At 39.6% G+C, this 24,534-nt stretch overlaps 1 protein-coding gene across 1 annotated transcript in view; it reads right to left on the minus strand.

Annotated features, from left to right (window-relative positions):
• grm2b (glutamate receptor, metabotropic 2b) overlaps positions 1-24,286 on the minus strand; it is a 39,504-nt gene extending 15,218 nt beyond the window's left edge. Inside the window, exons 1-2 of the mRNA XM_074666763.1 lie at positions 23,744-24,286; positions 16,895-17,518 (exon numbers count right to left, since the gene is read on the minus strand). Coding sequence (XP_074522864.1) covers positions 16,895-17,404 — 510 coding nt within the window. The 5' untranslated portion in view covers positions 17,405-17,518; positions 23,744-24,286. The remainder of the gene's footprint in view (positions 1-16,894; positions 17,519-23,743) is intronic.
• Between the last annotated feature and the right edge of the window lie 248 nt (positions 24,287-24,534).

Below are 24,534 nucleotides of genomic sequence, written 5' to 3' on the forward strand. Positions count from 1 at the left end.
ATCCTCTGACCTCTGGATGACTTAGTGTGCACAATGTTTGATCATTACATGGCTTTTACACTGTGTCACTGTTTCACTTTTCACTGTTTCAAGATTCCCTGTGCTCCTTCAAAGTCCAGCAGGTGTCTGTCTCTGCTGGAACCTGAGCAAATATGAGGGGAAACACAGACGGTTTCTGTGGCACTGTCTAATTCTGTCCTCCTGTTCCATAACAAATTACACACGAACATGGCCTGTATAGTTTCACAGTTTTAAGATTCCCTCAAATGAAAAAATTGTAGCACTTGCACAAAAGTATACAATAATAAGATAATTTTGTTTTTGTGTATTTATGATCACTTTAGGTTATTGAGTTTCAGGCTAAAAAACAATGTTTAGGGTATTTTTATTGATGGCAAATGTCAAAACGGGTCAAATTTCACCCTAACAGTATGCTAGGGTTAACTGAAGAGTACATACACACTCCATATTGTGCAGCTGTACTTCATGCAGCCACCTTTAGCTTTTAAATGAAAAGTTGCTAGCCTGGTGTTGCCTGACTAAAGGAAACAGATAAGACTAGTTGACTAGTTCATTTGCAATGCAAATACATTCTGTTTCACCATAGAAATAACTTACAGTGACCCTGATCCAAGCACAACTTTCTGCTTAACTGTTTTTGAATAAAACACCCAAACACAGGAGAGAGCAGGAGCATGGGGGGACTTAAAGCACTTCAGGGTATGAACTGCGTATATGATGTATTCAGACAAGCGTACTTCAGCCTGCAGTAGTCCTCTCCACTGCACATAATAGATCAGAGGTCTTATCATCTTAACCCAGAAGTGATTTTGTTGTTAACCTATGCAAATGCTCGATTACATCCCTGAGCTTCCTGTTTCATGTATGTTGCCCAGTATAAACACTATTTTGTATTCTGAAGGCTAATACAGGAGCTGCCACACTGCCGGTCAGTCACACTTGCATGGTAATAAGGTGGTTTCTTCTTGCAGTGTTTTCAGACAGGCAGTTGGCCTTCATCAGTAGATACTGGGAGAAGCTTGACAGCCCACCTTTCAGGGCGGCACTGGAGTGTGTGACAGTAACCGTCTGTTTGTCCTCATGTGGTGTTTCCCTTCACCCTCTGTATCTACCAGCCAGATGAGAACACAACAGTACAGGCTTTGGTTCAAAGTGTAAATATGCTTCCACTCCACAAAAATATATCAGCTCTAACTTTGCAACTAATTTTATAGTTAATTTTGCAAACTTACTCTAGATCGAAAAAGGCAAACTTAGCCTTAATCCCAGTGCACACTGATTTACATAAGCACCACTTTAACCAACATCCAGTAAAGGTGCAAGCCCCTTTAGCTTGTTTGGATTCAAATGCACTGATATGAGGCACCTATTAGGACCTCTTCATGGTCCACTGGTTCAAATTTTAAAAAATGGTTTCCAAGTGTGATAAAGCTCTGACCTGAGTATCCAAAAAAATAATACCTTCACACCTGACAGAAGCATTCACATACCACTGCCTCGCTGTATATGGTGGTCTGACTACTTTTTGGAAGCCTCTTCTTGCTTTTCTTTTCAAACTTGAGAAAACTTAAAGAATTACTGTTTTCATTTGTGCAAATCACCTCACTCATTGTATGAGGTCCGAAAAATTCAAATCCCTCATAATGAAGACAGGTGTCATTTTAGCACTGTGTTACACACTTGGGCTTATGTACCATTTTTTTATTAACGCAACAGAGTTTTTTTCCCTACAACTGGATATATATATATATACCTTATTTTCTATTTAGTTTAGTTAATTTTATTGTTGTTATTCGGTGGAATTTGCACTATAATAACAGACAACAGAGAGCATGCTCTATCACACACATTCCTGCAAATGAATCATGTCATAAACCAAGATTAACACCAATCTACATAATACATCAGTGTTAATTTGTGAGACAATAATGTTTTTTTTTAGTTTGCTAAAATTTAGATAATTTTTTTAGCAGAGCTATATCAAAGTAAAACACAAAGGATTCAGCTTCCAAATTATGTCCTAATATGGTTATACAAGTTTAGTAACATCATAGCTCCAAACTTAAAATTAAGTGGGTTTGAACTGAGTGGTGTTATTACATACCATTACTGTACCTTTGCTTTGAAAAGCTTATTTTGCAACCACAGAGGAAGACCACCTACAGTGAAAAGAACCTGATTATTGTATCACTTTCCTTGGATATTAAAACCTCTCTACATGAAATAATGAGTGTCAAGTATTTGATATTGCATCTGTTTTTATACAGGGAGACAGTTTCCCTCTATTTATCTACGCTCTTACTCAAAGACATGTCAGGAACACCTTAGAGCCGTCAAACTTTTAAAATGAACATTTATGATTTAATGTATTCTAAATTGTTCATCAAAGGGGGAGATACATGTTCAAAAGTTTTCAAAATGTAAATGAACTTTTTTGTGAGGAACAACATGAGACGCTATCACTTAAATCTTAAAAAGATTGTTAATATGTTTAAACCTGACTTAAATAGTTCATAAACAAGAAAGAACGATAACAACAAAAATGAAGGATCTCTTTTATACCTCCCATTGCTTTCTTTTTTACTATTGACACAAGTTTTCCTTTTTCAATATGTTCTCTTTGTCAAACATAAAGCAAAAGCATTACACAGTGAACAGTCAATGACTAAAACTGGATATGCGTGCTAAAGAATTGCTATTTACAGTGTTTGCACTTACAGTAAGTCTTTTGTCACCTCATGTTGTAAATCTTTTATGTCAGTGTTTCCTGCATTGGTGAGAAAACTCAGGTGTTGAGGTGTAAAGTATGTTAAGGAAGAATGGTTTTTCAAGAACAGAAGGAAGAGCATCACTAGAATTTATGACATCTATTTCTGGAAGATGAGTAAATATTTGTGTCTTTATCTATTACTTGCTCATCATCACAATTGAACTAATGCCTGATATAGTTTGTTGTGTGAGATGTTTCACGAGGGGCAGTATTTGGATTCCAGGACCAGTGTTTCTTCAGCAGCACAGATGCTTTGAGGGAAGATATGAGACAGCTGGAACCCGGGCAGCCTCTTACTCATATGTCTGTCATGATTTTTTTTAAACATGAAAAGTCCATCTTTGTGTCCCTGGGGTTACTGTCATGTTGCGTCCTACAGTAGATACAGTAGATGGCACGAGATGAGACATCCGGCTGTACAGTTCACCAGCAATGCCACTTAGTGAAGGTCCATGTGATGCATAATAGATTTAATGCACATTGCAGCTTAGTTTAGAGTGGTGCATTTCATTTGATGGTGGAAGTGACGGTTGTTATTTATATCAAAAACCTAGTTGCAAAAATAAATGTCAAGGGTGAATCATAGAGCTGTTTTCCAGAGGTGTTTTAAATGCAGATACCTATATGTCTCTGATACAGCCCTGAGAGAAGGACCTGGGTAACAGCTGTCATGTAACAGGTATCTGGAATTGGGTATAAGATACTGAGTATTGTTTATCAGGTACCATAAATTGGTTTTAGGAATCAAGGAAAAGGTTACAGCTATCATATAACAAATATGGGTACCGGTATCTGGTATTAGTGTCAGGGATGACGTTAAGGATATTAGATAGCAGCTATCGTGTAGCAGATGTCTGGTTTGGGGTTTTGGGTATTTGTTGGAAGGAAGCAGACATTGAGTAAACAAAGATACTCATAAATGCACCATTTGAGTTATCATTTTGAGCACGACTCCCATCTAACCCCAAATTTAACATTTTTTCCCCTGATACATCAGCTTATGCAGAAATTGAACATCACATAATTAAGAAAATACTCTATCACCCTATATATGTTGAACATTTTACTTGGTACAGAAAGGGTACTTGGTTTCCAGGATGACCACTGTGATGAAAAATGTGCTTGTATGACTTGTAAAGAAGTAACAAACAAGTGAAGAATTGTATAATACATCATTAAATAAAGTTTTTAAAGAAGAAGGTACTCGGTTCACAGCTATTACATTCTGAGGATTCTTCTTTTCTTTTTTTTTCTAAGTCAACACACTTGCTCTGAGTGCAGTATTTCTATAATACTATCTGATTCCAAAATAAAACACATATGCAGTAATAACAGAGTAGCCCAAATTGTCTGCGCCAAGCTTGGGTTTGGTCCAAATTTTGAAAACTCTAGTTCAGTTTATGATGATGACAAGTTATTTCTGTGCACGGGGTTTCATCTAAAGATGCCACCATATGAGGGGAATGACTAAATTGCAAATACCACATTAGCTTCGAGGAAACAGCCCTAAATTGTTATTATGCTGTTGTGCACCATGCAGGCCTGAAATACCAGTGAAAGGGTGACTACATTAGCCATGAAACATCACAAACATGCTTTCTTAAACTATCATCTATAAGGATCAACTTTGCGTTCTCTATTTTGAGCCAATTTCTAAATTAAAGCAGGAATTTATCTTCAGCCTCAATCCTTCCAGGATTGATTTTACAAATAAGAATGAGAAAACCAACATTGGGCACACCTCTGATACATTTTCCTGCATGCATTTTTTTGTAGCACAAAGCTCATTTTGAACTGTTTTGTTTATACCTCTTCAGTAAAAATGAACACATAGCTTGAGCTGCAAAAACTGTCTAATTGCCTGCATTGTTTTAACATATAGCTGTCAGATCAGCCACCCATCTGTTCTTCGATGGAGTAGGATTATTTCAGATTTGAAGCAGCTTTGATGGATCCTGGGACCACACTCTCCATATCTTCACCACCAGCATTCAAAGAAGGAATATAAAAAGCCAAGTTCAACATAGTTTGATGTAAATGACTTGTTCCTGGAGGAAGGTTGCTTGGTTTATATGGTACTTGTAAAAGTGCAGTTTATCTTCAGCGCCATACATGCTGTGCAGCACTTTTGTTGCCTGGCAACACAATTCCTGTTCCAAGACTCTGGTTGGAAAAGAAATGACTCGGCATCAGCTGATAAAGTAAGATAATGACATATAAATGTCGGAGATTCTAATTCTAGTTCAAAATGAATCTTGGCAGAAAATAGCAGCAATTTGCTCACATATCAATTGCAAAAATGTTAAAAGTTAAATAATTCAAAATTAAAGGGTTGTTTTCAGCTAAAAGATCTGGTTTTGCATTAAGGATTTAGTCATCAAGAACCCTTTATAACCCCTTTTTTCATTGCCGGCCTGTTCTAACCAGCTCATCCTTGAGTTGAAGTGGATGTTTCCATCAAAATTGATTAAATTATCTCAGAGCAAATGTGAGTCATGTTCTCAAGAATGGAAGGAACATAGACTTCAGCTGCTAAACCTTTGACCCTTGAGAACCAAAAATGGCCCCATTAGACACTGTCTGCTACATTTCATCTACAAAAGCTGAATGTACAGCATACTACTTAGTAAGCTAGTATGGAGTATGACTGCCTTGCTTGCGCTGATTTTTAGTGTTTTGCTTGTTGGTTTTTGGTTTTAAAAAGCAGTAAACAATGACCATGCTGATGGAAAAACCACATTAGTATTCACTTATAGCTTAGAAAATTGGAAGAAGTGTTATATACTTGTATGATGTAATATTTTTTCCTAGTAAGAAGCTATTACCTTTGAGATGGGTGTCACCTTTGTAATGACTGAAATAAATAATATTCACCAGCAGGTCCTATGCATCACTTCAGTGTAGCTCTGATGAACCGTCAAACATAAGAACCTAGGACTGGAAATAATTCTGACACACACTCCGGCAAAGTAGGTGGCAGTACTCCACCTTAAAATTGAGTGCCACCTGCCATAGAAAAAAAAAGGGAAATACATTAGTGCTGTGCATCGCGGGAAACAATACATGCAGGAGACTAGTCCATGGCACGCTGAAATTTATTCCTGGACCATTAGGACATCTAGGAAATCTGGAAATACTTTTGCATATCAGCTCTTTTTCACCTACCACACTGATATTTTGACCAAATTACTACAAAATGTTAGAGTGTCTAAAACAACTTCAGTCATCCCCGTGGGCCATTATGTTCAAGGTATCCTTGGTGTTTTAGTGACCACAAAAAGGGGATGGGCAGACAGGGCTCTATTTGGTTTTGGTGTCTTTTGTGGACATGGCAGCTCTTCTTATCTCTTCGTTGTTATAGGCCTGTACATGTGTATGAAGAGTTTGCTCACTAGAATTATCACTCAAAAGTAAAAGTCCTTTTTTTAAGGGAAAAGTGAAAGTAAAAGTAAAAGTGCAGTAGGAGTAATGCCAAGCCTATATGGAAATCCTAAAAGCTGCTGTTCTACACTGTAAACCACAATACTGATTTTTACAGCAAAAATTTAAATGTTTTTAGCCCGGTTCAAATACTTAATCACCCACGCTGTATGAGGGTTTTAATTTTTAAATAACTTGTTATTGCCCATATAAGAGCATGACTGACTTGACTGACAGGCCAGCGCTCTGTAGATGTCAGCATATGGAGGACACTCCATGTTATTGTTGTTGGCGTGCAAGAACTGAGGCTTAATATTAGCTGCAGAGACTTACAACACATCAACCCTGTGTTACTTCCTTTCAGCAAAGCAGCGCTCACCACAAGAGAAGCCCTTGAACTACTCCTCAGTACAAGGATGCATCTGTGGAAAATGTTCTTCATCATCTGCTAGGTTCAATGTACTGAAAAAGTCCCATATGAAATAAAGTGTACAAGTAGAGAATCTTTTTTTTTTAGAGGTATTAAAATAAATGTGCAGTGACCATGTGAAAAATCCAAACAACATGCAGAAATTCAGAGCACAGCATGGTAATTTCTTCCTGTGATATCATGTGAAAATAAACACAGCTCAAAGACAGACAGGATGAAGGGAAGTGAGTCTGGAAATCAATTGGTAAGCAATACTATTGACCGCATGGGTCTTGACTCCAGCCAACCTTCCAGTCATTATATGTTTCCCTTCACTCCGAACGACATTCTGATGTGCTAATGAAGCAGCGAAGCAGTTTCCTCACAATGTGCTAAAACTTCAGGCTCCGATATCGCAGTCTGTGGGAGAGGAGACGGGAGGAGGGGGGGAGCTGGGTTAAACAAGGGAGGGTTGGTGGGGATGGGTTCAGCTACAATATCACAAGATAAACAAGACTCTTTTTGAAGTGAACACCAAAGCTGCTTTTTTTTCCACTTGAAGCCTTCTATGATGACAGAAACACAATAAAGACAGAGCCGTCTCCAGTTACTGTGCACAACACAACAACAGATTTAATAAAGCACAGCAAACCAACAATATTACACACCAAAAAACTGTGTACAGGACAGATATGAATTCTTATAACCCCAAATTATTGGGGAGCACCCCAAGAGTCATAGCAGTGATATGATAGTTGTGTAATAGTCTCTGAGGCTTGAGTGGGTGTTTTATTCATCTCTCAATGTTTCTTTTCATCAGACATAGGGTTATGAAGTAAAAATGCTTTGCTATTGTCAAGATTTTTCCGGTATCTTCAGGTTTCATATATTGCTGCATAGATCACAGACAGATTTTCCTCCAAACATTTAAAAAAAATGTCCATTTCATTTAATTGAATGCACTGTGGGCACTGCAGCCAGCCTGTCTAGCTTATACAACATTTTCATACCATGAGAGAGGATCTTGGAAAAAGCCCAGGACCTGAGCTTGAGTCTTAGAAAAAAAGCATATTAGTGAGAAAAGTAGAAACTCTGTGCAGTTTTAAAGTTTCAAATTTTGATGAAGAAAATTGTCTTTTAAAAAAATCATGTTGCTTTGCTTTGGATCACGCTAACTGTAGCCTGTAATCTGAATATGTCACACATACACTGAGCGAGGAGATGTAACAGTAACAAGCATGGTTGGCTTACCAAAAGTAAAAATAAATGACGCATTTGGTTTGAGATTTATTTACAACACATGATTTAAAGCTAAATTAGGTCAGGAAGAAAATTTATATTTTAAGCCAAGTTATACCCATTACGTGCTGTTTGGATTTACCTTTTCTAAGTCTTCTAGTTGGTGCAACTTTTGTAGAATTATACTGTTCATTATTTCTACAGTAATCAGTAGTCATTCCTCACAGACTTGGGATTTTATATCCTCAAAAATGTGGTACTTTTCCCCACATATTTGTGACTTTTCTGTTACATAATCAGCAGCCTTCCTTCACAATGGTCAAAATTGATAATTGTATAATTTGCTACTTTATTCTCATTGTTTGAAAGCCTTTTTCCACTTTGTAATCTCAAAAATGTGTTTTTTCGTGGCTTAATTTTCACAAATATGCAACTCTCTGCACAAAGTTGTGGTTTTATTATCTCATAAATGGTCTACATTTGTCTCAAAAATTAGTAACTTTTTTGCACATATTTGTACTTTTTACATTACCTTGCGACTGTTCTCTCACATATTCAGAGGCCTTTCCTCACAAAGGTTGGGTTTTATATTCTCAAACATTTGCAACTTTATTTTTACACATTTGAGAAAGAAAATAGAGAAAAAAACACTCTTCTCCTTGGCCTCCATTTTCCTCTTCAAAAACTCTAATATGCTGCAGTAGGAGACATGATCTTCAGTGAGCTCCATTATCATTCATTGTGAGTTTATTACTTTTCATAGCAATAGAGTCTACACTTTCCAACAAACTGAATACTTTTCTCAATTCACCAGTCTCAACAAACGAATCTGTGCTTATTCTGTTCTTGAGGAAAGATTGTGTACTGATCTATCTCTGTTCTATTTTAGGGGTATCCCGTCACAATAAGCATCATCTGCATGGAGAACGGCTCAACAGTGCTGCCATAGGAGGTGTTTCATTCACAGGGGAAAAGCTGCTAAACCAAAGATATTTTGAGTTGATATGTAAATGATTTAACAATGTAGATAATCTGAATGTGGATTTGTTCAACAAGTTATTTGCATTAAGTTCATGGAGATAAAGTTGTGAAGATGCCTCTTCTGATTGTGCAATTGTAAAAGACTTTTTGTTTTGGAGGAGAAGTGTGGGAATAGTTTGGTCTGATTCCATTGTTCTTTCATTATGTATCCATGTGGGTAACACTAGGTTAAATTCACAAGTGTAAAAATGTGGAGGCTGCTCTGACTGAGTCATTTCTTATGGTCGGTTCTATAGAGCTAACAACCCAGATGGCAATAAATTCAACAGTGGGGGCATAAAAAGGATAACCAGGATGAGAAAGGAGATGATGAAAGCCTCTAAAACATTGCTGAGCTAATTATGAAAAAATCCTTTTGAGGCTGAAAAGAAACTGGCTCGTCTCCCACTGTCTTTCCCACATCTCTCCCTTGGCCAATGTCACAGGCAGCCTCAGCCTGCACTCCAAAAAACAGGTGGACATGTCTCTGCCAGCCAATAGAGATGCACCCCACAGTTGGGAAAAACAGAGTTTCCCGGGACCATCTCTGGCACTTGTCCTCCTCTGTTTTATAACCCTCTTCATCACCACAAAGTACTTCTCAGGGATAAATAGGGGCTGTGTAAATCAGTGATCTCTCCCAAAAAAATCCCACAATCTCCTTGTCCGTACTCTCATGGAGCAATTCATTACAGCAGCCAGGCTCTGACTGAATGAGCCCACAAAGAGGCCGTTGAGTGCAGTGACAGCAGAGGTATGTATTCAAATTCATACAAAACACCCCAAAGCTGCAAGTTTGTTAAGAATCTCTGTGACTGTGTGGTCTCTCATTCACAGAAAGCCACATACACACAGAGTCCTTTGGATGCTGCTCAAAGACATGCTGCTGTCAAAGGATCACTAACCATACAGGAGCAGAAAACCCATATTACCATTTTCTTTCTGAGTGAAGAAGCTCTGAGTGTAATAGGGGCTTGAAAATGATCCCAGTCCAGGGAAGTGGACATCCCTATCCCGGTTTGTTTGTCTATTAACTTACTCACAAATCCAGCTTTTTCATGCAAATATGACAAACTCATACCTCTAGACTCTGTATTCTGAGGTTGTTGCAGCTCACATTAAAAGAGTTACAGGGAAAAAGTCTGAAGCTATTGGCATTAGGTTATTACAACTGTGCCTTTGGAGATACAGCTCAGTAATTGAGGGGTCACTTTGTCCTCAAGGTTTAAAAACAATGATCAGATTTGCTGATGAGGTCTTCATATAAATTTGTACATGTCGCGGAAAAGTAAACATGATAAACAAAATTATAATTCTTTTGTTCAAAAGGTAGTTTGAAATCAGGGAATACTGACTAACCTGTTTGATTTGTTGACTGCAACAACAGCAACAGTCCTGTACTAGCTTAAGCCAAGAAACTGTTAGCTCAGTGAGTAGGTCCAATTAAAAAAACAAAAACAAAAAGAAAAAATGTCTCCAAACAGCTTTTCTGTGAATAACAACATGAGCAGCGCCTAACATTCAGCACTTTTGGTAAGAAGCATCCTAGCTGTTGTGGCTAGCTTTATTCTACGCTATGCTTGCTTTCATCAAATTGTAGCATGACACAGTGGTACCTTGACTTAAGAAGGTCCCAACTAAAGACTTTTTTGGGATGCGAGTTGTCTCTTGACTGATTTTTTGCTTTGACTTGAGAGCTCCATTTGGGCTACTCAGTGCAGTGAACGATACAGTGAACACCACATCATTATTGTATGACAAATACAGGATCAACAGACTACAGCTTTAACAAAAAATGAAACCGATAAAAACCAAACAAGACTAAAACAAAGCATTTAAAAATAAAACAATTTGAATCTAACCATTTATATAACTCTGACCTGGGTGATGAGAGTTTACATGAACACAGAAAGTGACGTTTGCTTCATCACTAAAGAAAACCTTCCCTTAATTATAGTTTTTGTATTCAAGTGGAATTTTTGACTGAGAGCATATTTTATTTTCATTTGTTTCAACACAAACATAAAGAAACATAAATTATAAACATCACCATGTTTATGCTAGTAAAATTGTTCTTTTTTCTGAAAACAGTCGAAAGAGTTATACCAAAATACGCTCAGAGCTGTAAGTTTATTGTGAGGACATCAGCTTTATTACTACGTTGTACAGTCAGGATCATGTGTTTGTGCCAGAGCAAACCCTTCCTACTGAATTAAAACCAGAAAACAAGAGGAATGTTGACACTTGAACATCAGCTGACCCCTTTTTATTTTTTAAAGTGACATCCTAAAGGACTCTTTGGGAAAAACCGGAGCAAGCCCGGAGAAGACCCTGGAGTCAGCAAGATGTTCAAGGAAATTTGACATGTTAATAATATCATCTGTTTTGAGGTTTTGAGGGGGGGCTGCAACTGGCAGCTCACACATCACGGAGTTGATCTTCTTGAGAAGGCCCCAAAGATGGACCTAAAGAATCTGCAGCAGGCACTGGGCTTTTTTGGTGTCATGTGCTTCTTGAAAACTGAGACGATGTAGTTCTCAAAGTCGCTGTTCTTCATTTGCAGGAGAACCACTCCTGTGGCCCCTTTTTTCAGCTTCTTGCCCAGGTCCTTGAAAATGGCTTTTTCGATTTTGCTGAGGTTTTTTGGTGTGATCTTGAGTCCTGCATCATCAACTTCAGCCCAGATCTTTTCAAACAAATGCTGGATGATGGCCTCAGTTTTTTCTGAGGTGTGAGTGATCTTGGCGTTGGTAAGGATCTTGGAGACCAGCATCTCTTCAAGTACTCTGACAGCTGTTTCCTTGAACTGTGTCTTTGCTTCGTCATCCAGAGGGACTTTGGTCATAGAAAAACCCTTGGTGGTCGGAGCTGTCATGTGCTGGCTCTCTGCAACCCGGTCACTGTGGGTCCTAGCCCGAAAGGTCAGCCACCACCTCATCAGGCTCTGGAAACACCACACGCTGGCCTGTATGTCTCCCATGAGCTTCTGTTGGGTGAAAGTCGCTGAGGAGACAGGTTTTGAAGGTAAGTTCTGTAAATATTTGTTCCCATCTGGATTTGCCTGCACGGGTCATTACTGAGTCCGACTGTGTTTTCCTCAATGGAGTTTTTAGCCTGATAGAGAGGAGGAAGGAGCGGGGCAGGGACAGAGCCAGGGAAAAATGGAAGTTCTCTGCAGTCCTCTCTTTCCTCAACCCCTTCATTTTCCCTAGGGAGACCTCCGGGAACATGGGTCGGGGGTTCAGGTGGTCAGGGGTTCGGGGGGTCGGAGGTTCGGGGGATCGAGGATGAGATCGCAGGGAACAGCCAGGCAGGGCTGGTGGATTACCAGGGAGAGGCAGCAGGCATTGATTCTGATCTCCAAAGCTTTCACACATTCTCCTGTCATACTTTTGAAACCACAGCTCATTGTTTTCAGATGCTCTTTTGGGCTTTCAGTCTTTAAATGAACGGGGTCTCTACTCCGCATGCACAGTCTCGCGCTAACGCGCGTTCGCCCCTCAGCTTGTCAAAGTAGTCCAGCGGCGAGACTCGGGCGTGCACACGGCGCGAATAAATTCTTGTGTTCGTGTTTGGTGTGGCCACTACATAACAGTGCGTACCACCGAAAGCGTTGAGAGCGAATGTTTTCGCGCATCAAGTGAAATCACACCGCGCTAGACGCTCAAGTTTTGACGCTGGTACAAATATGCTATAAACGCTCACTGCTCGCCGCGGCTTTGTTGCACAAAAAGTCCGCCAACATCATTTTATCCTTGAACATGGCTCTGCTCTGTACTTGCTGTCGAGAAGTCATCTGCTGCGGGCTAGGCGCAGACGTCAGTACTGGATGCATGCTACCCTACGGAGATGGTGTGAGCCCAGTGAGTTCCACCGTCTCTTGCAGGAGCTGCATCTGGACGACGGCCGGTTCCAGCGGTACTTCAGGCTGACTGTTGGTGCCAGGATCTCCCGCTTGGATACCAACTACAGGCGCTCCATTCCAGCTGCGGAGCGCCTGTCCATCGGTGATGATCTCCACACTGATAGGCTGTCCCGGCGCGTCAAGACGCTCGCTCGAAAAGTTCCATTATTTCAACTCAAGCATCAAGCGTTGAGCGGTGAGCAGCGAGCAATTTTTGCTTGAAACGCTCGCCACTCACTGCTCAAAGCTTGAACGCTTGACGCCGCTCTATGCTTGCCCGATGCAGCGTCAATTCGCGGTTTTAAATTGACTTTGTATGTAATATCAATGCCCGAAAAATTTGCGACGCTTTCTGTGGGTACACACTGTTACATTTTAATCCCTAATGAACATTTTAAATCAGGCTATTCAATTAAAAATCCAGGGTTTTTGGACTTGGTGGTAAAATAAATACTTTTCAGTCCACACAGAATTAAACTGATTTTCTTTGCTGAAACATTTTCAGTTTTACGGATTGCTAACATCAGGTTAGCGTAAACACTGGGTGCAGCAGGTAAAAGTAGTGGAAATTAGGAGGAAAACAGATGATGGTTAAGTGAAACGCCACAGATCCAGTGTAGAAATACTTCAGCTTCAAACCGAATGCGCGTCTCAGGGAGTGGCGGACGTCGAGTGTTCATCAAGTTTTCAGCATGAGGACATCTCATGTGTAATAGCAGCCAGCGACACACAGGTTAACAGAAGGGTAGGGGAGAGATCATAGACTGTATAAAACATGGACGTTGTCTCGCTGACGTAGCCCATCTGTTCCTGAAACGGAAAATGAAGCACATCGGCTATGGCGGCCATATTGGTTGTGGCAAGGGCTTCGCGCCTGTCGCACGACATGACCCCCAGCTGTGCCTCTTATTGGGCGAGCTTTTTATCTTAATATCCTCTTAATGGCCGAGTTAGAAAAAAATTCACCCCCCATACAGTGTGTGCCGATAGTAAAATTAGCGACTCAGGAGACGTTTCTTGAACCAGGCTGTAAATAGGTTAATTTCTGCCTTGAAAATGGCTTTTTTTGGCTTAGTGTGTATGTGACTTCCGGTACTTCCAGTGCCAGCCTCAAGCGAACACTCAAGAAACTGCAGATTTTAGCACTTCCGCATTGTCTCATATTCTTAGACCGGAGGTTGCCGCTTGGGAGAGATGCTAAAGATGACAGTATTACGGTACGTTTTTCACTCTGTGCTGGCAGTTTGCTTACGATCTTTGAAACATTTAGGAATCAATGAGAGAGATCAGCGCACTGTGGACATAAAGACCTGTGAAGTTGTTTGACTTTTACCTGGGGAAAGGTGAGTCCTGTCTTTTACTGTAACTCTCTCAATTCCAAGAGCTGAATCCACTGTTTGGCACAAATCCATGGGCAACGAAGCGTAGGCTACAACGAGGCACCTGGTGACGAGCAGGGGCGTTCCCAGACTTTTTAGACTGGGGTGCCCCGAGCAGGGTTCTGAGAATAATGTGAGCCCACACTCCAGCAACATATATTTTTGCTCATTGCAGGGCTGTCAACTTTTCAAAAAACCTTGGAGTAAGATTTTGCAGGGCCAACCATAATTTTGGTGCATAGGGGAGAACGGGGTAAGTTGAGCCTGTGGGTTAATTGATCCACCCCCTGTCTCTAGGAAACGGTACGCATCAAAAGGGTTTTCAAAGTTATTTACAGTAAAAAAAAAAAAAAATACTGAATGAAAATTTTACGCTGAAGGAAGACTTATTGTGGCAATACACTAAAACGTGCCTGAAACTTGAATAAGGTTCAACATTGATCAGTTATTTAACTTTGATTTATCAAACCTAAAGGAACCTTGGCAATGTAAGAAGTGTATTCATGCTTCATTGTTTCTTATCTTGTTTTTTGTTTTGTTTTTTTGTTTTTTTGTGCTTTGGGTTATTTAGATTAAGTTGTCTTTAGATATAATTTAATTTTATGATGTACTTCACTTTCTTCACCCTATTCTGCTTACTGGGTAATCACTGAAATAATCAGAATCACTAAACTGCCACAATCCGCCTTGATGACAAGCTTTAACATTGAATACCATGAAAATCAGTATTCATCAAGTATTCATCATTTTCATGCAGATATAGTGGTAAGGCTGGATCTGCATATTCACAAGTAGACTGAAACAAATCTATAGTTTAAAGTGTCATAAAGAAAATCCATGACTGCTTCATTAATGCCATGTGTGAAATTCTCAGCATTAGTCATACTGTATGCTTGACGGTTATACTGAAAGCACATGCATGACCTTTGAGGGTTGTGTTTCTCATAAAAACTTTAAAACAGCTTGGCATCTAAGTGTTTCTAAAGAAGTCAGATGATGCTGATAGATGGGGGATGGATGTAGCCATAGGAAGTGTGCTTTAATTTATATAACAGATGAGGTTGGTAACCATTTATGTTTTGATGTTTTTTAAGGGATAATATTGCAGCACTAACAACAAGTCAGTCTGAAGTTTCCATAAGTTTTCTGGAGATAATGAGGCGGGCATTGTGGCCAGTGGCAAAACAAGCTAATTAAAATATTTTGGAGAGCTTGAAAAAAGATATATTTTTTTCTCCTTTAGATTGTTAATGTTGTATGTTAATGTATGTTAATGATTCTAAATTTTCACCACTGTATGAAAAGGGTACATAGGTTACATAAAGCTTAGTTTAAGCTAATAAAGATTGTAAGCATAATGACAGTTTTGGCGATATCAAAAAAGTGATAGATTAAATAATTGAAGAATTATCTGAAACCAGACGAATAAAATGAAGAAATAAACCAAATGCCCATCAAAATAGTCTTTTTATTTGCATAATGCTAAAGGCAAAAGAGCTTAGGCTCAGCTCACAAATCTTTATGTGAATTTTTGTACTATGCATGTCTTATGAACTGCAATAAAATTAAACCAACAAACTGTCCCACTAACATCCGCATCACGGTAAATAGGGTGCTAGAGGGCAATCTGGATAAATTAACTGCATCACCTTGTGTTTTGAAGGTCTGTTTTCCTTGCTAGACAGAAATGAAGTCCCTGACGGTTTGATGGATGTCTCTGTGAGTGTTCATACAGATTCATCCCAGATGGTTTCTTATCCCAACCAAAGGAAAATCTCTTTTGCTGACAGTTCAGTCCCTTGGCTCAGTCACGGTGGAGATGCAAGGTATTTTTTGGTAATTATCTGTATTTGTGAGTGTGCAGGGGACGTGGGGTTTGCAGTTAAAAATGAGGTGTGGGTATGTTTACATCAACTTTAAACAAAAAAGTGGGACAAAGAAAACCCTTGATATAAATGAGTAAGCGCATAATTCTGACACTGCAATTAAGAAAAAAGGTTATTGTTGGTGAGAAAAGACAGATTTGATTCTAATGATAACAACCTCCTCCCCCACCGCCACCCCAAAAAAAAAAAATTCAGAATCAGTTATTTAATTAGTTACTATTTCATATTAATAATCGTTGAGAATCATGATATAAAATGTAGTTTTTTTTCTTTACTGCTTTTGATCCTATGTATTGTAAAAATATGGAGCATGACAACACTTCAGGGGCAAACACAGAGGAACATGCCACAGTCAGAGAGCTCCAGGCCTGTAGGGGGCACTAGGTTAAACTTGATTTATTTTTGACAGAAAGAGAAAGACTGAGACCAGGCATCCTGCATTTTTTCAATATCTCATCCTTCCAGCTGCCAAAATCTAAATTCTAGCTACTGTTGTGCATCATGAAAAGCCAGTTTGTATCAGCGCCCTCTACAGGCCAGGGTGTCTTCTAATATGATGCCTGTAAAGCAGTGTTTTTTTTGTTGCTGCTGTTTCCTATTTGTGTGCTTTGGAAACTGCATCTTATACTTGCTGTAAATGTTTTGGCAGCATATATTTGTTGTTTGTATTGGACTTCTATATGTGCTGTTGAATTTGCATAATTTCTGAATTTGCAGCTGGTTTCACATGAAGAAAATCTCCTGGGCCTTTGTAGTGTGCCTGCCCTTGTCAGCCTCCATTGCAACTAAACATAGATATCACTAAATTACCAAAAACATGAGAGAAAAAAAAGTCTGTTTGTTTACCTGGATGGAAACGTCACTGTAAGATCCCCCTATGACTCCAGAGATGGCGAGTGGAACCTCATTCTGGATGGGTCTGGAGCCATCTGGGCAGATGAAGCCTGGATCCTGCACCTTGGTGAGCGAGGCCCTGACGAAATCTAGAGACTGCTCCAGAGCATATGTGTCCTTGGAGCAGGTGTCTAGGATGTGGGCCCCCAGCTGGAGTCCAGGAAGGATGTGATCACTGGAATTAATCTCATCAAGTGCCAGCAACATGGCTTCCAGTCTCTGGATCCCTCTCTCCTCATTGATCTTACCACAGTCCTCTGTCCCCTCTCCTTTGTGGTGCACTGGGAAAAGGCCTCCAATCACCAAGTCCCCATCCAGGATGATCTCACGTTTGGCTGCAGGTGGTAATCTGGAAATGCTGGGCAGGACTCCTAGTATGAGGAGCTCCAGCAGGAGCATGTGGAGAGGCCAGTAATGGGCAGTGATGGCCAATGACCGGGGGCAGAGCACAACTCTAAGCATGGCAGGACCGGGGAGAGGGGTTTGTTGAAGTACAGAGAAGCAGAGGTTCACAGGGGCTCACAGGCAGATCTCTTTCAGGTCTTCATTTGGTGGGTGCAGCATGTTTGATCTTTTCTGAGTGAAGGAAAAGATAATGAAACAGTTAATTTTGTGTAAGGCCCAGTCTGATATCTTTTAACCTAATAACCAGCCTTTGAAGGGTCGGTGTATTTATGTATTCATGTTTTTACATCTCTGTATGAATCCATGAATCTTTGTATCCCTGGGCATCTTAATTTCTACACCTCGTAACTCCTATGTAAGTATCTTTATTCTTAGTATCCAAAGTGTTGTTGTGTCTTTGCACCTGTGTGTCAATGTAACAGTGCATGAAAGCATCAACTTAAATGTGTTTCTGAACAGATGTGGCATTTACCAATGCATCATTGTATTATTGCATTGTTTGATTTGTGTAACTTTGTTTCAGAGTATGTTCTTTTCATGTGTCTTTGTGTTTTAAATTTTAAGTCTGCAACAACACCACAACACAGTTCTACTTTTATTTGCATCCTGCAACAGTGACATATTGGTGTCCAAATTGGTGTCTCCACATTGTGACACTGTGTAATAGAAGCATAACAGTATTTACATGCGCTCACCCACAGTCCTGTTCAAACCTAGCCTGCTCTGTGGGTTCACAGTGATCCTGTCACGCCTCCATAATGCCTTTATTATTACCTCTGATGCCGGGACAAGAACCATCACGCCACTGTGACGTTTATATTAGAAGAAAGGCTTTAGAGGGTTGGTAAATACTGTGCCCTGAGCTGTTTTTTTGTCACAATGTTTGACTGAAAACAACTGAAATAACTAATCTACATCATAAGTAGAAAAACACACTCTCAAACTAAAGATGAATTAATCAGAACTGAGTAATAACACAACCAATGTCCTAATATGTGCATGATTGACACCCTCTCATTTCCTCTTCCTACTACTTCATACTTTAGAGTTACTCAAAATTATTAAAACAGGAAAACACATGCCGAAACTCTTTTTTTATGCCTGAGTGAGGTAGTTTCACATCTAAGTGTCCTGACCTTCTCTGGAGAGTTTCCTTTTTATTGTACTCCTATCGATTTTTGCCTGAACTTCTCTTCTTTCTCCCTCAGTTTAATACAATTTATAGGAATTTCATAGAAAACACTGGACAGTAATAATGCTTTCTGCTCGGTTGGGAGGCTGAGATGAGACAACATATCTGCAGAGTTACTTCTTGAAGCACAACTTAAGAAGAGATTGCAGGTTCTCTGGGTTTCCAGTGTTAAATTTAATCACCTGAAAGACAAACTCAGACTTATTACAGCCAAGTGAGCACATCAAACATTTACAGAAATTTAAGGCACCTCTCAAGTAATGCCTAATATCCAAGCCTACAGCTGAGATACCACATAAATGGTGGGTTTCCTGAATGGCTAAGGTTGCCATGGAAACATGGTTGGATGAGGGGGGAAAAAGAGTCAGACTGCAGTGAAGTGGGCAGTGAGACATGTATGCTAATATGGATTCCTATTGTGTGGAGGTTACAGGTTTCAGCCTCACCGGGAAGTGTTATGATGTCTGATTAGAGAGGAAGGCCGGTTCAGTTGCTGAGCTCACAGAGAGAGGGAACCAATCCTGTTTCTTTCAAACACACACTCATCACATTCATCAAAAACACACACAAATAAATACACAGGTCCAGCTCACAGATTGATTCAAGCTGTTTTCACACAGAGATACAGATGCTTTACGGCTTGTGGCTTTTATTCATGATTCATGATCTTTTTCATATCTGCAGATAATATTTTTCTGAAGTCAGAGAGATGTACAAATGTCCTGTGTGTTTGGATTTTTAAATCATGGTTCACGCTGGTACACACACAGAGCTTAGCTGTAGTTTGGACTATTGAATGTGCAGCCGCTCCACTCTCCATTAACAAGCAGCAGGTAGCTTATTGGTGACTTCTCCTATTTGCCACATAGCAATGTAACTGATATTATGGGATGAAATTAAAACATGCCACCTGTAAACCTAAATATAGAAGCAATATTTCCATCTATTCACAGAGGCAATTTATTCAAAAGAGAGTTTTCCCAGTTCCTGTGCTCACAGAGGCAGGACAGAGGTTACAAAAACACCAGCTGAAACAGCTACGCACAGAAGTTCATATAGCGTGTGGGCATGCATACGTGTGGAAACCTGCTTTTTCAGAGACATCTAAAGAATACCCCCTGACAACCCAGGAGAAGCATGTGATGTAGACACTTCACAGGAAAAGTTAAATGGATTCTGCCTATCCAGCCAGATAAATATTACATCAGGTGGTGGGTGGGAAACCTTATGGTGCATTTACAAAAACGTAGTAAAATCTACAGTACAGCCGGCTGCATCCTGTACAGTAGATACAAGAATGATGAATCATCAGATCGCTTTGTTACTCCAAAAACTGACAAACACCAAGGAAAAGAACGGAACTTCATATTCAACTTTTTTTTTCTCTAAAAAAAGACAAATGTTTGATCTATTGGTATTTCTTTTTAATAAACAAGAAATGACAGAGGAAGGTATGACTCATTTTCTGTCATTCTTTCAGTTTTACACTGTCTGAAGTCTTGGCTATGTGCATGCACAGTATGATCTACAGCTTGTGCTTACCTTGCACCGATACGGATTAAAACAGTTTTCACTGTGTTTTTAAAATATTCAAACAGTTCGCTGAAGGGAGTTGAAAGAACAAACAATAGAAACTCCTTTTTTGGTGAAAGATAACAACCTGGTTTATAACTGATGACAGATAGACTGCTTTTTTCCCCCTCCCCTTGACATGGGAATACACAAATAGATGATTCAAAAACAGACAAAAAAAAAAAGCCTCAAAAACTTAATTCATCTAACTGGTAGAAAATCAGGCGTCCTACATGTGTCACTGATATTATGGCATTTGATTAATACACTGTCACTTGTATTGTATTGTGTTTCCTTCATTAGCCTGCCACAACCAATAGACATTATCCTGGGGGGTTTTGTGGCAACAAACGAATGTGGAAAAATACATCAAACGTTTTCTTTTGAAATGGTTTTGTGCATAACTCAACCCATACTTTTGTTTATACTTTAAAATGATGGATGTACTTTGCAGTTTTAATTTTTTTTTTGATTACAGGAGGCTTTTTGAAACTCTTGTATCAGTGTTTCGACCCTGTCAGTTAACGACTCACAGCCAAGACTCCAGTTTTTGTGCTCTGCATTTTTTTGACAGCCCAATTAGTGATTTGGGAAGCAACTATGTGTTTGTGTCAAAAGAGAAGTAAAAACCACCTCTCCAGGCATTTCTGCAAAATAAACACTGTCCAAATATTCCCAAAGCAAACGCTGGGAATCTTTTTCAGTTGAGTCTCAGATTCACTGTGAAAAGTAAGACAGACAAAACCTTCAGTGTGGGTAAGACCAAAGGTTTGAGTCCAGAAAAGAAACCAGATTTGTTAAATTTATCTGCTATTTATAGCTATCATGTTTGCTCAAATAGCTGCTTCATGATTTTTTTAACACCAGAGCTTAAAACTGCTAACATGATGGTCAGTACATGGACTTGAAACACACTATATAAAAAGAAAACAGAAAACAGAACACGGCATATCAAACACCACCGTATCAAATCAAGACCCTCAAATATAAATTCCTACATTTAATCTGTACACAGAGATTAGCAGTTAGGCGACAGGTTTAACGTTTTCTGCATTTGAGGATTTTTGTTACATATTTTTCAATTTAAGGGTGTGCCACTAGGCACAGGTGTTGTTTCCCTCAATCAGAATGCCTACCAGATTTTTCTCTCATAAATAAGGGGAATTTGCAAGTGGTATTGGCAGGGAATTAAAAGTAATTGAACTATCTTAGATGGTGAAATAAAAATAATAACAATTAAAAAAAAGATTTGCAATTTAAAAAAAAAAGATTCTTCTTTATTCTTTAATTAGCAGATACATGTGTTGGAAAAGCTTCCCCATGTTTGTCCTTTTATTAGAACCAAGGTGAGAAACTAGATGTGAGAGCTGAACATAAAAAGTCTAATTGCTCCGTGCTGTCTGAGGAAGCAGATGGGGGCTTTCTGGTTGCAAAGACGAGGTCACAGAGTGGATTAATGGTCCAATACAGAACAGCCAATTAGGCAGCCTATAGGTCAAAGAGAGGCTGGGGGTCCAGAAGAGCCTTTCAGGACCTTAAGAAGTGCAAATAGGAGCTGAGCAGATTTAGACTGACACAAAATACATCTGAGTCCAAACAGAAGCATATTTCTAAATAAAATTTCCAATGGAGAGAAGTGTTATGAACTTGCTTGAGTGTTAAATCACAGCCTCTGATTAGCTGTAAAGTAGCCCCTATTATCCTCAGATCACATCATTAAAAGTATCTTGATGTGGAAACAACTGTCACGCTCACACTCAGCCACTCGCCCCCCAGATGGTCTGAGCACAATATTCCCTCTGAAAGGCGAGTTCAAAAAGAAAAGGCTGTGTCTTTTACTCAGCTTTGAACCAGCCGCTTATGCACATCAGCTCCCGCCCAGGACTGTATTCCATCAGCATCAACATAAAGATGCTTTGAGAGCGTCTTTCCTTATGGCTGATGTGTAATGTATGACTCACAGCACGGTTGCTCACGGCGATGATGCTGACTGGCACAGTCAGCTGTATTACTATATGTATGCATTAATGTATGAAGAACTGTGCTATTCATGTCTGTGGAACAAGGTGTCGAGATGAGAGACGAAGCACCTGTTTGTTATTAAAGACACAAAAACCAGTGGATATAAACAGAAAAGCTATAGGAGGAGTTTTTGATGTAAATGATCACCTATATACCAACACATCAAACATCTAGACTTAGCTACGCTGCTTGTTTGGTTATCCTTGCCGTTGAAGACATGAAATTTGATGTTCTTATTCACCACACGACTCATTAGGGCTGAGTAATAAAAGTCTAAACGCAGCAGTTTTTTTTCATGAGATTCATCTAAAACATTGCTTGTAAGACTAACTGGATAGGGGGATTATTAATGACAGAGTTATTTATTAATCTATTCATTCATCCATCCATTATGATTAAAAGTTTATGCTAATACTATTGCTCTTGTTTTTAAGGGTACATTAAAAATTGACAAAAGCAGAAAGCAAACTTTTTTTTTAAATAGCAACATAAAAAACAAGGATATTTAGATAGTAAGAGGCACCAAAACTAAAGTACAAATACACCAAACTGGGGCCATAAGAATTTAAAAATACACACTATGCGGGTGCTTGAGAAAACTACCAAACCACTTGAACAACTTCACATTAGACTTCTGATAACCCTTTAAAGGACTGGGACTAGCCCCCCAACAAGACAGTTCCATGCATACTTTAAATAAAGTAAACGTCAAGAAAAGCTGCCGTCACCCCACTAATAATCTCCATCATTCTATCATCTCCATTCGGGACACAGTTTATCCCTCCACCTGGACATGTCAGCTGAAGGAATTAGGAAGCCTCTGTGGTGGACAGCAGCCAGCTGAGTGGGAATTTGAACATAGATCAAGTGCATCATATTGTAGGAAAAAAATAGCACAGGGGAATCTAGTCGCTGGGCTGTGTGACTCTAAGTCAACAGAGGGCTTTTTGAATTATAATATGGTTGTAGAAACAAAGGGGTTGAGAGAAAAAGTGCAGATGCAGTAATGGGAACATGTCTTTGATAACTGAATGAAGGGGAGTATCTAATAATAACGTGTTAATAACATCCACAGAGACATGGTGGAGATACAACCAATTTATCACTGTCATCTCCTTTCTCTTGAAAGGAATCCCCTGACATCAAATCCTGCTGATCCACTGACAACAAATTAATGCATGCAAGCTTCTGTCCATTTCACATTATTTAAAAAAAAAAATACTATGATGGAGCTTGTAAGCTGTAGGAAGTCCAATTACCATCACAGAAGTGAGCTGTTGTTTGAGGTTGAACCCAAAGCAAAAGCATTGATGGGTCTGAGTCTGATGTTAGACTGGATGTTGTCTAATTTGGGTCAAGTTGGAAAAATCTTGAAAAATCTATCTCTGGTTCCTGAAGATTTGATGCTATGTAAGATTTTATCCCAATTAAAAATGTTGCTCCACAATGAACTGCCTAATTGATCGATTAAGTGAAGGCAGTCAAGTTGTGATTGCGAGGTACAACCGAAACTGAAATAAATCTTATCAAACAAGAATGCAATTAGAAATGCAGAGTCAAAAAGTCAACCTCGGTATTAAAAATCGAAGTTTGAAGTGATCGTGTCTTACCTTTTTTGAAGCTCCAGACGTGTCCTGTGATGTATCTGCTGGTCGTTTTTTCACAAACCCTCGCAACGATCTTCACGTGACGAGCGTTGTCCAGATGTGGTTCACTTTGAGCATGTTTGCCAGGCAGCGGTTTGCCTCTGTCCTTGGTTCTGAAGTCTCGCTCACATTGGCAAGTGTGCCAAACTCCCCCCTTGTGCTCTCCAACTCGTGCCTGCAGTCAGAAATAGTGGGTAGGAAAAGCCCACAGACCGGTGTGATAATATAACCTACCGCCCAGTATTTCTTATACGTCCACACGCAGCAACACCAATGATCTTCTTAAAGGAATCTAAAGCTGTGTGACACTACCAGCAGCCCCGAGGGGAGTGAATCTACATTGAACTACAACTACACCTATCTCTCTACATTACACGTCCTATTTATAGCACTGAGTCACTGAAAAGTTCATGAAATCAACTTGTGCGGATGAATCCTGCTGGAGTAGTGTCGAATGCGCGCGTGCAGCCTCTCTGAGCAGCTCCACAGCTCTAATGAGCGCTGCGCTCGCGCCTCTTACAAACCTGACTGAGCTTTGTTTGCCAGTGAGTCACTGCACAGATACAGGAGGGACTCGGAAATAATTTGAGATATCTCACCCAAAAGAAGACAAATAATGTTTAGTGACACATTATAGAAACGTACATTTAACTTAAAATTGGTCCCCAACTTCTTGTGTTTTGTCTATCTGCGAGTGATACACCCGTCCCTTGCAGTCCCCGTGGAGCTAAGTTGAGGGGTGTCAATCTTACTTT

Source organism: Halichoeres trimaculatus, unplaced genomic scaffold (assembly GCF_033239565.1).
Source record: "Halichoeres trimaculatus isolate MK-OKI-2021-1 unplaced genomic scaffold, fHalTri1.1 fHalTri1_scaffold_1, whole genome shotgun sequence".
Classification (NCBI taxonomy): Eukaryota; Metazoa; Chordata; class Actinopteri; order Labriformes; family Labridae; genus Halichoeres; species Halichoeres trimaculatus.